Source organism: Semicossyphus pulcher, unplaced genomic scaffold (assembly GCF_022749685.1).
Source record: "Semicossyphus pulcher isolate SPU_LCO1_2020_fin unplaced genomic scaffold, fSemPul1.0.p SCAF_13, whole genome shotgun sequence".
NCBI lineage: Eukaryota > Metazoa > Chordata > Actinopteri > Labriformes > Labridae > Semicossyphus > Semicossyphus pulcher.
Genome location: NW_027211637.1, coordinates 18,695,855 through 18,708,188, shown reverse-complemented (window position 1 = coordinate 18,708,188; position 12,334 = coordinate 18,695,855). Strand labels below are relative to the sequence as shown.

The 12,334-nt window shown below is 41.7% G+C and overlaps 2 protein-coding genes across 2 annotated transcripts; one reads left to right on the top strand and one right to left on the bottom strand.

Annotated features, from left to right (window-relative positions):
- Positions 1-11: 11 nt before the first annotated feature.
- Positions 12-10,445, bottom strand: LOC138589500 (transmembrane prolyl 4-hydroxylase-like). Its single transcript, XM_069659810.1, has 9 exons — positions 9,742-10,445; positions 9,412-9,493; positions 4,846-5,042; positions 4,612-4,702; positions 2,931-3,093; positions 2,649-2,834; positions 1,714-1,804; positions 1,375-1,498; positions 12-1,126 (listed from the first exon to the last, which is right to left on the bottom strand). The coding sequence occupies exons 1-9, from the start codon at positions 10,108-10,110 to the stop codon at positions 912-914; spliced, it is 1,518 nt and encodes a 505-aa protein (XP_069515911.1). The 5' UTR covers positions 10,111-10,445; the 3' UTR covers positions 12-911.
- On the top strand, positions 7,292-9,015 carry LOC138589501 (secreted frizzled-related protein 5). Its single transcript, XM_069659811.1, has 4 exons — positions 7,292-7,860; positions 8,254-8,429; positions 8,510-8,596; positions 8,696-9,015. The coding sequence occupies exons 1-4, from the start codon at positions 7,292-7,294 to the stop codon at positions 9,013-9,015; spliced, it is 1,152 nt and encodes a 383-aa protein (XP_069515912.1).
- Positions 10,446-12,334: the final 1,889 nt, after the last annotated feature.

The following is a 12,334-nucleotide window of genomic DNA, read 5'->3' as shown; positions in this document are numbered from 1 at the left end:
ACATACAAGACTTGTAATAAAACATCATATCTTTATATATTTTATAACTTAGAACAAACAGTAATATACAGCAACGGATTCTGTGCAACAAGCTGTAATAAATATGCAGTCCTTTAACTTAAACCAATAAATAGTAGTAATAAATAACACTCAAATAAATACTTTCAGAGAATTAAATATTTTTGGGTTGTGAGGAAAAGAAACACAAAACTTGAATTAAACCTGAAGGACTGGCCTCCCTAAGCCAGTGTGACAAGCAATCATCAGGCAATATTGCCCCTTATTAAATAACATATTACAATAAACGTTGGAAACAAAACAGAACAGACATAAATGATAACATTCATTGATGAGGATTGTGATATGGCTTGTAAAAAAAAAGCTTTTATCTAAGTAACAAGTAACACTGACAGATGCCAAGTAAACCTTAATGGAAGGCAGGTAAACAGACTTATCTCTTAAACATGACTGCATATTTTCCAACCCGCATCATGATAACCTTATGTAGCTATAATGTAGTAGTTATAATGAATAATCTGTATTTTCATTAAGGCATGATTACATAGAGAATTGCATTCACTCTGTTTAATTCATATGCATTTGTTATTTATCCATTATAAATGTAATGAGAGAAAACAAAAGCATCTGCCTGAAACTTTGTAATATTTAAAAAGTCAAAACTTTCCTCAAGAGGCTCATAAATTAATAAAATGTGGGTATCCAAACATTGGCTTTAGAGACAGGTTTCCTGAAAGGAGAAGATAACTGGAATGATTTTTGTGCAATTTTCATTTCAAAGACGGCATCTGACATTAGGGGAAGATCTGTCATTTCTTCACTGGCTTCATCAATGAAAGACTGTCTCGTTTTTCAAATGATGGTCACCCTGTCCTGTCATTACAGAGGCCAGGCTATAGATCCTGGTGGAGGTCGCTGTGTGAGAGGGGTTGGTAATGCTCCTCCATGCCCGGCTTGGCTTGATGCCTTCTTGCAACTAGTCTCTGGTAACGGGCCTGCTGCTGGTGGTCCGGGTCCACATTGACCCAGCTGTTGGCCACCCACTTCACCCCACGCCTGACCGGGCAGTCGCCATGGAGGGAATACTCATCCAGCTCTCCCATCCAACCTGGGGAGAATATAAACAGCATTTCAGAACTTTCAGAGATAACGCAGGATGTTTTAAGAACTAAAAGATTCTATCTTTGTTATGTTGAATCCAAAATGTTGTCATTGTGCCCTCTGTAAGGACCACTGGGCTGTAACTGACCAGCATTTAAATAGCTTAAGATATAGATCTACACCGTTTCCTACAACAGAAGAAACCAAGTCAATACAGGATATATAAATTATATATATGAAGCCTGTTGTTCTTACCTCTACCATCGGAGAGATGGTTGTACCAGAGGAGGGCTGTCCCGGCAGTAGGTTTCATTCTCAGGTTCCCTCTGCCACATGTCTCCTGGGTGTCTGTCAAATCGACGCCATCCTGGACCAGCGCCTAGAACACGAAAAACTGTAAACAGCTCATGTCTAATCATTTATTTTGGAACACTGTGTTTACTTTGGTGTCAGATTCCTTGTCATGTGTCAGCACTGTCTGCGTGTTATCAGCAGCACTCAGGTCACGTACAGTAATCATCATTTTTCAGTGGCAGAGAGAAAAGAGGCTCTGCTTGTTTCATGGTTGTGGGTTGTGAAAACAAGCACACTCACCTGCTCTTCATATGTACGGTTATCTGCCACAGGAAAGGTGGTCTCACCACCCTCCTCTACAGAGCTGAGGTAGAATAACATGGTGAGGTACCTAAAAAGACAGATACAGATAATAGTGAAAAAAATGGTCTCCTAACGCTTACACGCCACAGTCCAGGCGTCAGCTGCGTCCTGTGTGGGCCGCGGTTCTGGTCTGCCAGACGGCATGCACCCTACCCAACAGGAGGCGTTTCTGGACCGCAGCGCAGCAGAGCGCTGGCCCAAGCAGCTGGATTCACGAGATCGCAAGAGAACTACATTATCATGCAGGAATGCCAAATCACGAGATAGCATCAGAGCAACACACAAACAATAGTTCAGTCTGCACCTCCGAGGTTGAGTATCTGCTCATGTGGATATCATTCTGTGATTTTTGTGCTTCTACCATGGCTGAGTATATTACTTAATTAAAAACTACTTAAAAACGGGAGTCGGTACATGGTGTTTTATTTTGAATTGACCGGATGTTCTGTGCTGTTTTCTTGTCTAACTTCCTGTTTGGAAGGATCTGCTCTTTTCAGCTTGACACATGCGGCCTCCGTCAAATATAGACTTGCATATTTTTAGCGGAGCAGAGTGGAGGGACGCTTCTGGGACGGATGCGGATCCTGTGGGGTCTAGGCATTACACTCAAGAGTGACATTATTTTGTTTATGCACCAACACTAATGTGATATCAAATATTATTAAAAATATATTTTTGAAACTAAAACAATTATCAAACCATTCCACCAAAATATGAGTAAATCTACAACAATATTTACTATCAGACCTACATACTATACTATTTGTATAAACATCTTAAATCAGAGTGGTGAAATAAAAAGCTAATTTGGATTACCGATTACTACAAAAGAAAACAGAAGACAAATCAAACAGAATACACAAAAAACTAACCTGCAAGAGACCTCTGTGAGAGCAGATGTGTTCCCAGCCAGTCGTGTGTGTGCACAGGTCGTCTCTGAAAGAGAGGGACTGCTATCATGGTGGGCATTACTGAAGTCTCCGTGCTCATAGCGTATCACCTGCAGCGGCTCGCTCAGCTCAACCAAAGCAGAAGGCAGACGTGTCAGACTGGTTAATCTGAGCAAAGGACACAACAGGGCAAAATAAAAGCATGTTATAACTCACAACTGTAAGAGTGCGAGAAAGTGTTTGTATGTGTGCTTGTCTATTCACCTGTTCCTGAGTGTGTGCAGCACATGGTGAGACCCTTGGCCTTGGTAAAGCCATGTGTGTTTGCTTCTCTGTTTGAATTGACTACGCAGCTTCCCGCTTCGCTGTTGTCCTGGGTTTTGGGACACGTCATAGACACGCCTGAAGTCCTCCAAGGTCAGCATCCCTGTCACAAACACAAACCTTTAGTTAACTATTTTTCTTCTGTTATGCATCTGGGAACACTTAAGGGAATACAGCAAAAATCTAACCTCCTAACTACAGATATGAACGGAGCCCTGGGAGATTATTAAACTAGTAATTCAGTTATGCAGTATCATGATTCCAGTTGTGTTTCATGTAATCTCAAACTCTCAGATAAACAGTAGACTATAACAGCCTCCCTCCTCTCTTTTCCTCCAATATTTCCCTCTTTGTGTCTAACCGTACGCTGTTACTCTCAGCTGAATGAATGTCTGCCCCCCATCAGCTCCCCTGAGAGACCGCGCCCCAGCCGCAACAATAGCCCTGGGGTGGCAGAGAGGAGGCAGCCAGAGAGGGGGTGGTGGGTCGACGAAAGAGTGTGGAAGAGGGAGAGTGGGGTGGGTGGGGGTGATACAGGGGATCTGGGGGGGGGAATTAGGAAAAAGGGGTTGGAGAATAATCAGTTTTTAATGAGATAGGATGAGGCACATCCGGACTGGGATGTGTACAACGCCTGGCACAATGGCAGCAGGTCAAAACAGTGTCACTCCTCTTCCGGCCTTGCCACTCACAAAGACTCGCACGCAATCACAGCCACCTGCCAGCCAATTACTCTTACCAGTACACAACCACTGGAAACAAGTCCAGCAGATTCATTATTTACGCTGATGAATTTGACATGCTCATCTTTGACCGACTTCAAAAATGTAAGGAATAGTAGTAATTGTGTGTTGGCCTAAATATTTGGCCACTTTGTTCAACTTTTCTTGCATTTTAAGATATCTCCGCTAATCAAAGAATAGAAAATAGAGTGTTTGACACAAAATATGTATTCTACCCACTGCTGCAATGAAGCAACGCACTGTAATTCCAAAAACATCCAGTTGCCTGGGTCTGACCTTTAAATCTGCCAACTACATCAAATTAACTCATGATGGATGTCGAGCGTAATGAGTTACGACTGTGCCTGATATCAAGCTATCACTCTAGCGTTTGCAAAAGCAGATGATTTGGCTTTTGCAGTGCTACAGCAGCCAAAGAGCTGGAGCAGTTGTAGCAGACAGCCTCAAGGAGCAACTGGACAATTGCATCCTCATACTCTCGTGTTATTTTGGTTGCTTTTTGGCTGTAAGAAGTGAAAAGGTCAGATGTTCTTTTCTGACTCTCAACAACACTTTGACTCGATGTGATGATACAAGTTAAATTTGAGTTGAGTTTTGGCTTTTGCCTTTATTATATATAGGACAGATGAAGAGAGACAGGAAATGTGGGGAGTAGAGAATGGGGGGTGACATGCACCAAATGATCGGCAGACCAAGAGTCGAACCTGTGATCAGTGCGTCGAGGACTGTGGCCTCTTTACATGGGGCGCCTGCTCTACCAACTGAGCTCGGCCAGCGCCCCTAAAATTGCACATTTAAACATCTTTTTAAATTAAATTTAAACCTATTCCATTTCAGGGCAAGACACACAAAAACACACAAACCACAGGGGCACTAACCTGTTGGACAAGCTTCCAGACCGGTGAGTATCTGCCGTAAGTTGTCTGGGTTCAACCAAGTTCCATCTCTAGAGCGTGAGTGACTCACAATCTGCAGGAAAGACCAGAATTATTTCAGCAAAATGCACAACATGCTGCAACACTGAATTTCATTTATTTTAAGTTGTAATTGACTTTTCTGAAAATCAATTTTCCTTCTGAAGCTGGCAGGAATATGGATCCCTATCTTGTCACCTCCTGCTTCTGCAGCAGCCCGTCCTGGTTTAGGTCCAACAGACTGAAGACCTCCTCTGTGCTGAGAGAAAGGAGTGGCTGGTTTGACTCCTCTTGTCCCTGGCTGAGTGCTGTTGTTTGGCTCTCCATCAGACCCTTGAGCTGGGCCAGCTGCACCACCACACGACACTCCTCCTCTGACAGGAAGCCAGGGATCTCTAACAGGAAGAGGGAAAAGACAGTAGCGAGAGTTAGGACACATTGCTGCCTTGTTACCTAAATCTTAAACTTAAAATCAAGTTTTTCCAGTGTGTGTGAAGACTATCCCTGGTAGAATGTGAAATAAGTCAACTTATTTTAATGGCTGATTTTTGAAATCACAACCAACTTTGTGACCAAATATGCAATTAAGGAAATTAAAGGTCCATCATGATACCAGCAAGCCCTTAGTCTACCAGAGATTAGATGTAGGATCAAGGACACACAGCCTATTAAAGAGAGTGCCTTGGAGACAATGAGACATTAATCAAAACCATGCAAAGTGTGGCTATCATTCTTTGTTTGTTCCCAGATTAACTACAGAGCATAATGACTCACACATTCACATGCAGATTACACACGATGATTGGGTAACAATGAAGCCACTAAATGATTAAAAAAAGCATATAAACTGAAACGTTGTCTGTTCAACGGACGATTCACACCACCAACATTACTATAAGTCTAAATCTCCCACGCACCACTTTATTGCACACCTGAGATGTTGGGTGAGCGGCTGTCTGTTAAGTGGATTAGAAGATCTCTATTGACAGTGATGGCTTGATGTGTCAGATTAAACAGATTACTTTAGATGACCAAACAAAGCCTTTTATTGCAAAGGTGCAATTTTGAGATAGTTTGATCAGTGTGTGCTAATATTAGCATGATCAGAATGTATAAAAGATGCTGTAATAACCCAGATTATGGGAACAGATTGCTAAATATCTTTATATCACATCACTGTTAAATGTGATGAAAAAAAAACACAATTACACTATTATAATGTTGTGCGAATTAATTATAAATCTAGCATGTGTTAAGCACAGGAACTCTTTAATGACTGTATATATAGACTGTATGTAATGAGTACAAGCTATTCCCCTTTGTTGCTCCCCAGAGAGCTGTTTGTAGTATAGCCTATCCCAGGGGCAGGTTTAATGGCAAACAACTGTGACTTCTTCCAGAGGAGAGCAGAAACAGTGTTGTCTTCTGGGAGTCAATTATTGCTTATATTAATACGTAAAAGCAGTGTAGGAATCTGAGCATGTATACTCATTCTCCTTTACAACTACTTCTTTCTTCTCAATAAGACACGCCAGCAAAAAGTCTATTTTGTTGTTTCTGTTGGACACATTTATTGAATTTAATTAGACCTAAGTTTGAGGGCACAATTTTTTTGTGGTACCCTCCTTTTCTCTTCCAGCAATTCATCCATGTCTGTCAGTCATTTCCCCTCTTAATAAAAGGCTTCCGGCAGGTTGGCTGCCTGTACAGTAGGGACCTTGTTTGTCACCCGTGTCTTTGACACTGTACCCACTTGGTTAATTCCTATTGTCCAGTCAAGCCTCATTAATCTGGATAACTGATACGAATAAAGGGGGATTGAGCCTCCCTCTTCTCCCTCCCAACACTGTCTCTCCCCCGGAAAGGAAGTGACCTGCTTGTCTGAACAGGAATCAGGCCATGGCGACACAGCAGGACCACACCAGTTTTGTTTGTGCCCTAATCACAAGTTCATACACACAAAAACCCACAAGCAGTGCCCACTACAGACAAGTAATGATTCAAAGGGATTGATATATCTGCTGATTATTTTTTTAATTAATCGCTTTATTAAGTGGTCTGTAAAACATCAGACATCAAAACAGCCCTAAACTCCTCTTTAAAGATGTAGGACAAGGAAATATGGCAAATACGAACATAGTATTGAAAAATATATTATATTATTAATATTAACATATTACATTATCAGCAGCTGTAGAAAAAAAAAGATGAGTGGAAAAAACAGAGGTTAGGGCAGGACAGCATTCTTAGGTGTGGGTTGGCAGAAAATGCGGGATGGAAAGGGTGGAGGAGTTTCACTACATGAGGGCCAGTTTGTTCCTCAATTCAAGCTGTGGGGATGGAAATGGCAGACAGCCAAAAGTATCCAAATGACCAATCATCCACCTTATTAATCTTGAGCTCTGTCAAACACACTTAAATCTGCTCATAAAGGCAAGTGCATTTGCATCTGTAATAACACTTTAATGTGAGCTCCAACCCTTTTTGCCTCTGTTCTCTACACCTCCCCTTACCCCTTCCTATGCAAATGTAATCACCGCCCACTATAAATACACCTATTCTGCCATCCTCTCAACCAGGGGTCTTCATTCAGTTAAGAGACACACTCCAGGATTAGTCCACTTTCCCCATCTTCTGTCGCAGGATGACTGTTGTGCCGTGCCCTATTTTTATCCCCAGAAAGTCCTCCTATTCAGCCTGCCTACTCTTTCTCCTTCTGCTTGCTGGGCCTAGTAGCACAATAGCGCTTGGTCCTGGTAGAGGGAGGGCAGGGCTGGAGGGACGAGCGAGGACTGAGGGTAGAGTGAGATCTGGAGTCAAGGACAAAGGCGGGGACAGGGTGAGTATCGACGGCTACGCTGAAACCGGATTTGGAGATACCCGTGTTTCAAGGCCAGGAGCCGCAGCAAGAGAGGAGGGTGAGGCGTGGGGGGACCCTGACACTACTACTGGCATCCGCTCCATGCTTTCTATAGGCGAGGGTGGACTGTGGGAGCCTCGCAGTTCCTCTCGCTGTGTCCCTATCCCATCGGGAATGGCTTTGTGCCAAAACATTGGCTATGACACCATGAGGATGCCTAACCTGCTGGGCCACGAGTCTCCTGCTGAGGCTGTACAGCAGAGTGCCAGCTGGTTGCCACTACTTGCCAGAGAGTGCCACCCTGATGCCCGCATCTTCCTCTGCTCTCTCTTTGCACCCATTTGCCTGGACAGGTAAGTTGACAAAAAGCTTTTTTTTTTAATCATATATCGTAAAACCTTTTGCAAAATGTTTATAGCAAGGATCTGAGTATAAAACCTGAGCATTAATTAGATTAACAGCTTTATTAGCAGGGGGGAAAAAGTGATTATTGATTGCGTTACATGGGAGCAGGGTCATTTGAATGCAAATTGGTTCAAGTCAATGAGGAAAGGTGCGATCTTCACACAGAAACCTAGCCACCAAAGCACAATAATCTACTTTCCATCAAATTAGCACCTCTCAGTTAACAAGCAGACAAACAAAAACGAAAATCTAATCAAGTCTTGTTTGTTAAAAGCCACTAAACTACTGATTCTAATCCTTTCATCTACCCACTACTACCCCCTCCATCTCTTGTTTATCAGGTTTATATCACCCTGTAGGAGTTTGTGTGAATCTGTACGGGACAGCTGTGCACCAATCATGAGCTGTTATGGCTACCCCTGGCCAGAAATTCTGCGCTGTGATCAGTATCCTGCAGACCATCTAATGTGTATCTCCTCAATCAGTAACAGTACTGCTCACACAGGAGGCCGTAGAGGTAAGAAACACGCAAAATATACACATAGGCTCCAGTTGACTTCATTAAACAAAATGTAATATATGATTTGACTCTTTCAGTGCCTCAAGCAAGCTGTCGGGATTGTGAGCTGGAGGAGGCCTCCTCTTCAAAAGATACACTGGAGACCTTCTGCAGGAGTGACTTTGGTAAAAATCAATATTCCACCACCTCTTCTCTTCTGTCTGGTGCTGCTCATTATAAAGCAAATGCCAATCATGGTTTGTCTTAATCTGCTTCTTTCCCAGTTGTGAAATTGCGTCTCACACGGCTTAAGTACAGTCCCGTAAGCCTGTCTCAGTTCTCACTGGCTGCCAAACTGGACGTTCTGAAGCACGGACCCCTGTTAGGTGGGCAGATCCGCTCCCGCATCGAACTGTGGCTGGAGAGGGATGCCACCTGCGTAAGAAATATGACGAGGAACAACCCACGAGGCGGGACTTTCCTAGTGACAGGCATGGTGCAGGGGGAGCGCCTGGTGGTGAATAAGGCTTATGCCTGGCAAAGGCGAGATAAGAATCTGATGGCAGCTGCGCGTAAATGGAAACATCATAGATGTAGGAGCTAGGATTATGTGCTAGGTTAAAAAACGCAAAAGAGCTGAGATGTAAAAATAAGAGCTACACATAGGGGAAGGATAGACATAGTATTTAGAATTTGACTAAAAACCTTCTTGGTCTAGTCAAATCATGTCTGAACTTCTGTGGTTATAGAAGAGATAAAGTGCAGTCAGCTGGTTAAAAAAGGACCTCATAAAGTACCAACACTACGTCTCCCAGGAATTGGAGGTCAAAGAAACAAGAGATGTTTAATAGAAAATGTAAATATCTGTGAATTTTAAGTAAATATTGCTGGTTTATATTTGTATGGCTTTGACAAAAAAATTAAATGTTATTCCAAATCCTGATGACATGCCATTTATTCACGAATAGCAGCACATACCCAAAGACTGCAGTACACTTACCAAAAAGCAGAGGTTTTAGGCTGATCGTCTTCATTTCATGCATTCTGTCTGGCACAAGGGACACCTGCTGAACATGGCCCACCTGCAGATGGGTGAGAGACATAAACATACTCATGACATGTGGGTTTAAATGCATTGACACTTCTTATGCAGATCTAAGATTAATTGAATTCTGATTTATTGACAAAAATCAGGTTAGGGAAATTACAAGGTTACTTAGTGTTAACTGCTAAACAAATATGAGTGCCCATATTTTATACTTCGTTTGACGTATTTTACTGTGTTACACGTCTGTATATCATCTGGTAGAAAGTCTGCCAGTGTTCTTACCCGTATCCCCTCAATGCGAGGTAGACTGAAACTCTGGCTATGGTCTTCCACATGGAGCTCTCTTGAAGCAGGGGCAGGGTTGGGCAAAGGGGTCCTGCTCTGACTGACTGATGCAGAGGTGTCCCCGTCTCCACTGACAAGATCCCCGGGGCCGTTGTTGTAGTGCACATAGAGCAGCAAGCCGATAACATTCAGGATATAAACATGGAAGAATACCATGACCACAACAAAGTAAGCGCGAGAGCAGACATTACTTCTCTGGATTTGCATGCGAGGGGATCGAAAGGGAGGACGGTAACGTGATGATAATGGTTTGTCGCTTTCGTCGTATTCTTCCTGCTCCATTATACTTTCCTGTAAATCTTCCATGTTCGATAAAAATAAACCGCAAATGATAGCAGTAGTTATATATTTACTGGGTTACGTTAATGCCAATGTTTACCTATGTCTTTATTTCGGACACAGTTAGCTGACGTTAGCAAACCTAGCTAACCGTTAGCTAGCAGCTAGCTACGGGGCAAACCTCTCTCTGTTTCGATAAAAAACGACACTGTCCAGTTTGTCGTTTTTGTCCAAATAAACAGGGCAGCTCCGAGCGAAAGAGCAAATATACCGGCAGTCGTTTTCTCTGAGAAATAAATATGTCATCATTAACCAAATTCCCTTAATCCCCTGTTAGCTAACTGACTGGTGCGCTGCCCCTGACAACCTGCCTAACAACAAGAAGAGAAGCTAACGACTGCAAAGGAGTCAGAGGTTCTGTTACCACGGGAGATCGTTAGCGGCCTCTAACGGTTACACCAAAGAAATATTATGGTCTGGATTACTGATTTAAGATTTAAGATGTGTATTTAAATGCTTTTCAAAAGTAAAGTACATATTCAGAAATGGAAATATACTTCACTTCAAGGAAATGTTCTGTAGTAGACATTGGTACATAGATATACATAGATAGATACTTTATTGATCCCAAATTGTGGCGTTACAGCAGCAGGTTATCAAAGCGAATACAGCACAGGAGAAAATAAATACATTACACGAATACACTAACACTAGAGGAATGAAAGGAATATATACATCCAGGAATTCTAACAGCAGTAATAGATAATAACGTCAACTATATTAATCTAAAATATAAACATATCTGAAAAGTTAACCTAAGTAGATCTTAAATATTAAACTAACATACAGTATATCTTAAAACAAAAATTACAGGGAGGTAGAGGTGTTAATGTACCATGGTTTTTACAGTTGTAAATGTGCAATTACAGTGTATAGGTTGTTAATGTGCAGATACAGTGACTGACCATGTAGTTCAGTAAAAGTAATTTTTTTGTGAAATGTGTTTTAAAAATTGCTTTGTTTGTCCAGTTTTTTTACTGGGTAGGGACTTATGCAGGGGTGGCTTTCTGTTTTCAAAATGTTAATCTACAAGATAATAAGACCAACCAATGTCACCTAAGAGGGTTAGTTGATCAAAGTCCGGAAGCACACAATATTCCATTGACAAAGCTTCTCTGCCAGGCATATACTCTGAAATAAAACTTAGTATTGCACATCCATGAAGTTATTTACATGGGACAACAGTCCAGCAACACATAATATGGGTCCATCTTCAAAGGTATTGGATCCTACAGTCTCCATAATACAAACTGATAGTGTGTTTAATTAGACTGCTGTGCCTACAAAATGCCCTCTTCTTTTCAGCCCTACACTCTCAGTTTGTAATAAAAGCCTTCAGTAAAAAATGTTAAGCTGTGAGCATAAACTGAGATAACCCTTTGTGGACATAATCAGTAGCTTATTTTTTCCATTGGGTCCCTCTAAAGCCATGGGGAATGTTACATCACTGTTTTACTAAGAACTTAGGTAAAATGTGCCCGTTTAATCTCTTGATTGTATTTTAATTTAACTAAATGTTAACAAATGGCAGAATCTTTTTCAAAACTCACCATGTGTCATCATTGTGTAACTGCATGTATAAGTTAACATTACTTCACCTGCTGTAAGATAGTCACAAGACTTAATTGAGAAAATGTGGTCTATATATTTTTTTTTAAACAACCAGCCCAGAGTTACCACAGAGTTTGTTTTATTAAAACTACATACGCGGTGAAAAATTTGGCCTTTAAATGAAAACGTGCTGCAGTTTTAGCACGAGGTGGCGACAAAGACCAACAGCTCGACTCTCCTCATCAACTGCGTTTGCTGTGTCATCTGTGATTTCTGACGTAATTGTTTGGAATCCAGGTGATACCCGGGGGAAAAAACTAAGCATTTATTTGATTTCACTTTTACTTTGAAACAATACCAACAATAATTAACATCACGTTATGTAAAAATCTTGGCATCGGGTTTCCACAGTAGTGAAACAGATAGCGGGCATTTTATATCAAACGTGGAATATGCGTTTCACTTGGCCCATGAAACATGGGTGTATTAAAGATGTAAAATTCATGTAATCCAGATGAGCCGATTTATCATGCTTTTTACACTCGTGCCAGTAATTTGTCTCATCAAATTTAAACCCTCACAACAACCACATTAAAATGTAGCCTATTTCAGTGCTGCAAGGGAAACTTGACAATTATCC

What these genes read in the sequence shown, in the direction of transcription:
- LOC138589500 (XM_069659810.1), bottom strand. Translation starts at nt 10,110, where the DNA reads ATGGAAGATTTACAGGAAAGTATAATGGAGCAGGAAGAATACGACGAA. An exon ending in TCTGGAAGCTTGTCCAACAG is followed by an intron (nt 3,094 to 4,611) that starts GTTAGTGCCCCT and finishes TGTTTGTGACAG; the next exon opens with GGATGCTGACCTTGGAGGAC. An exon ending in CTCACAGAGGTCTCTTGCAG is followed by an intron (nt 1,805 to 2,648) that starts GTTAGTTTTTTG and finishes CTGTCTTTTTAG; the next exon opens with GTACCTCACCATGTTATTCT.
- LOC138589501 (XM_069659811.1), top strand. Translation starts at nt 7,292, where the DNA reads ATGACTGTTGTGCCGTGCCCTATTTTTATCCCCAGAAAGTCCTCCTAT. An exon ending in GCACCCATTTGCCTGGACAG is followed by an intron (nt 7,861 to 8,253) that starts GTAAGTTGACAA and finishes CTTGTTTATCAG; the next exon opens with GTTTATATCACCCTGTAGGA. An exon ending in CTTCTGCAGGAGTGACTTTG is followed by an intron (nt 8,597 to 8,695) that starts GTAAAAATCAAT and finishes CTTCTTTCCCAG; the next exon opens with TTGTGAAATTGCGTCTCACA.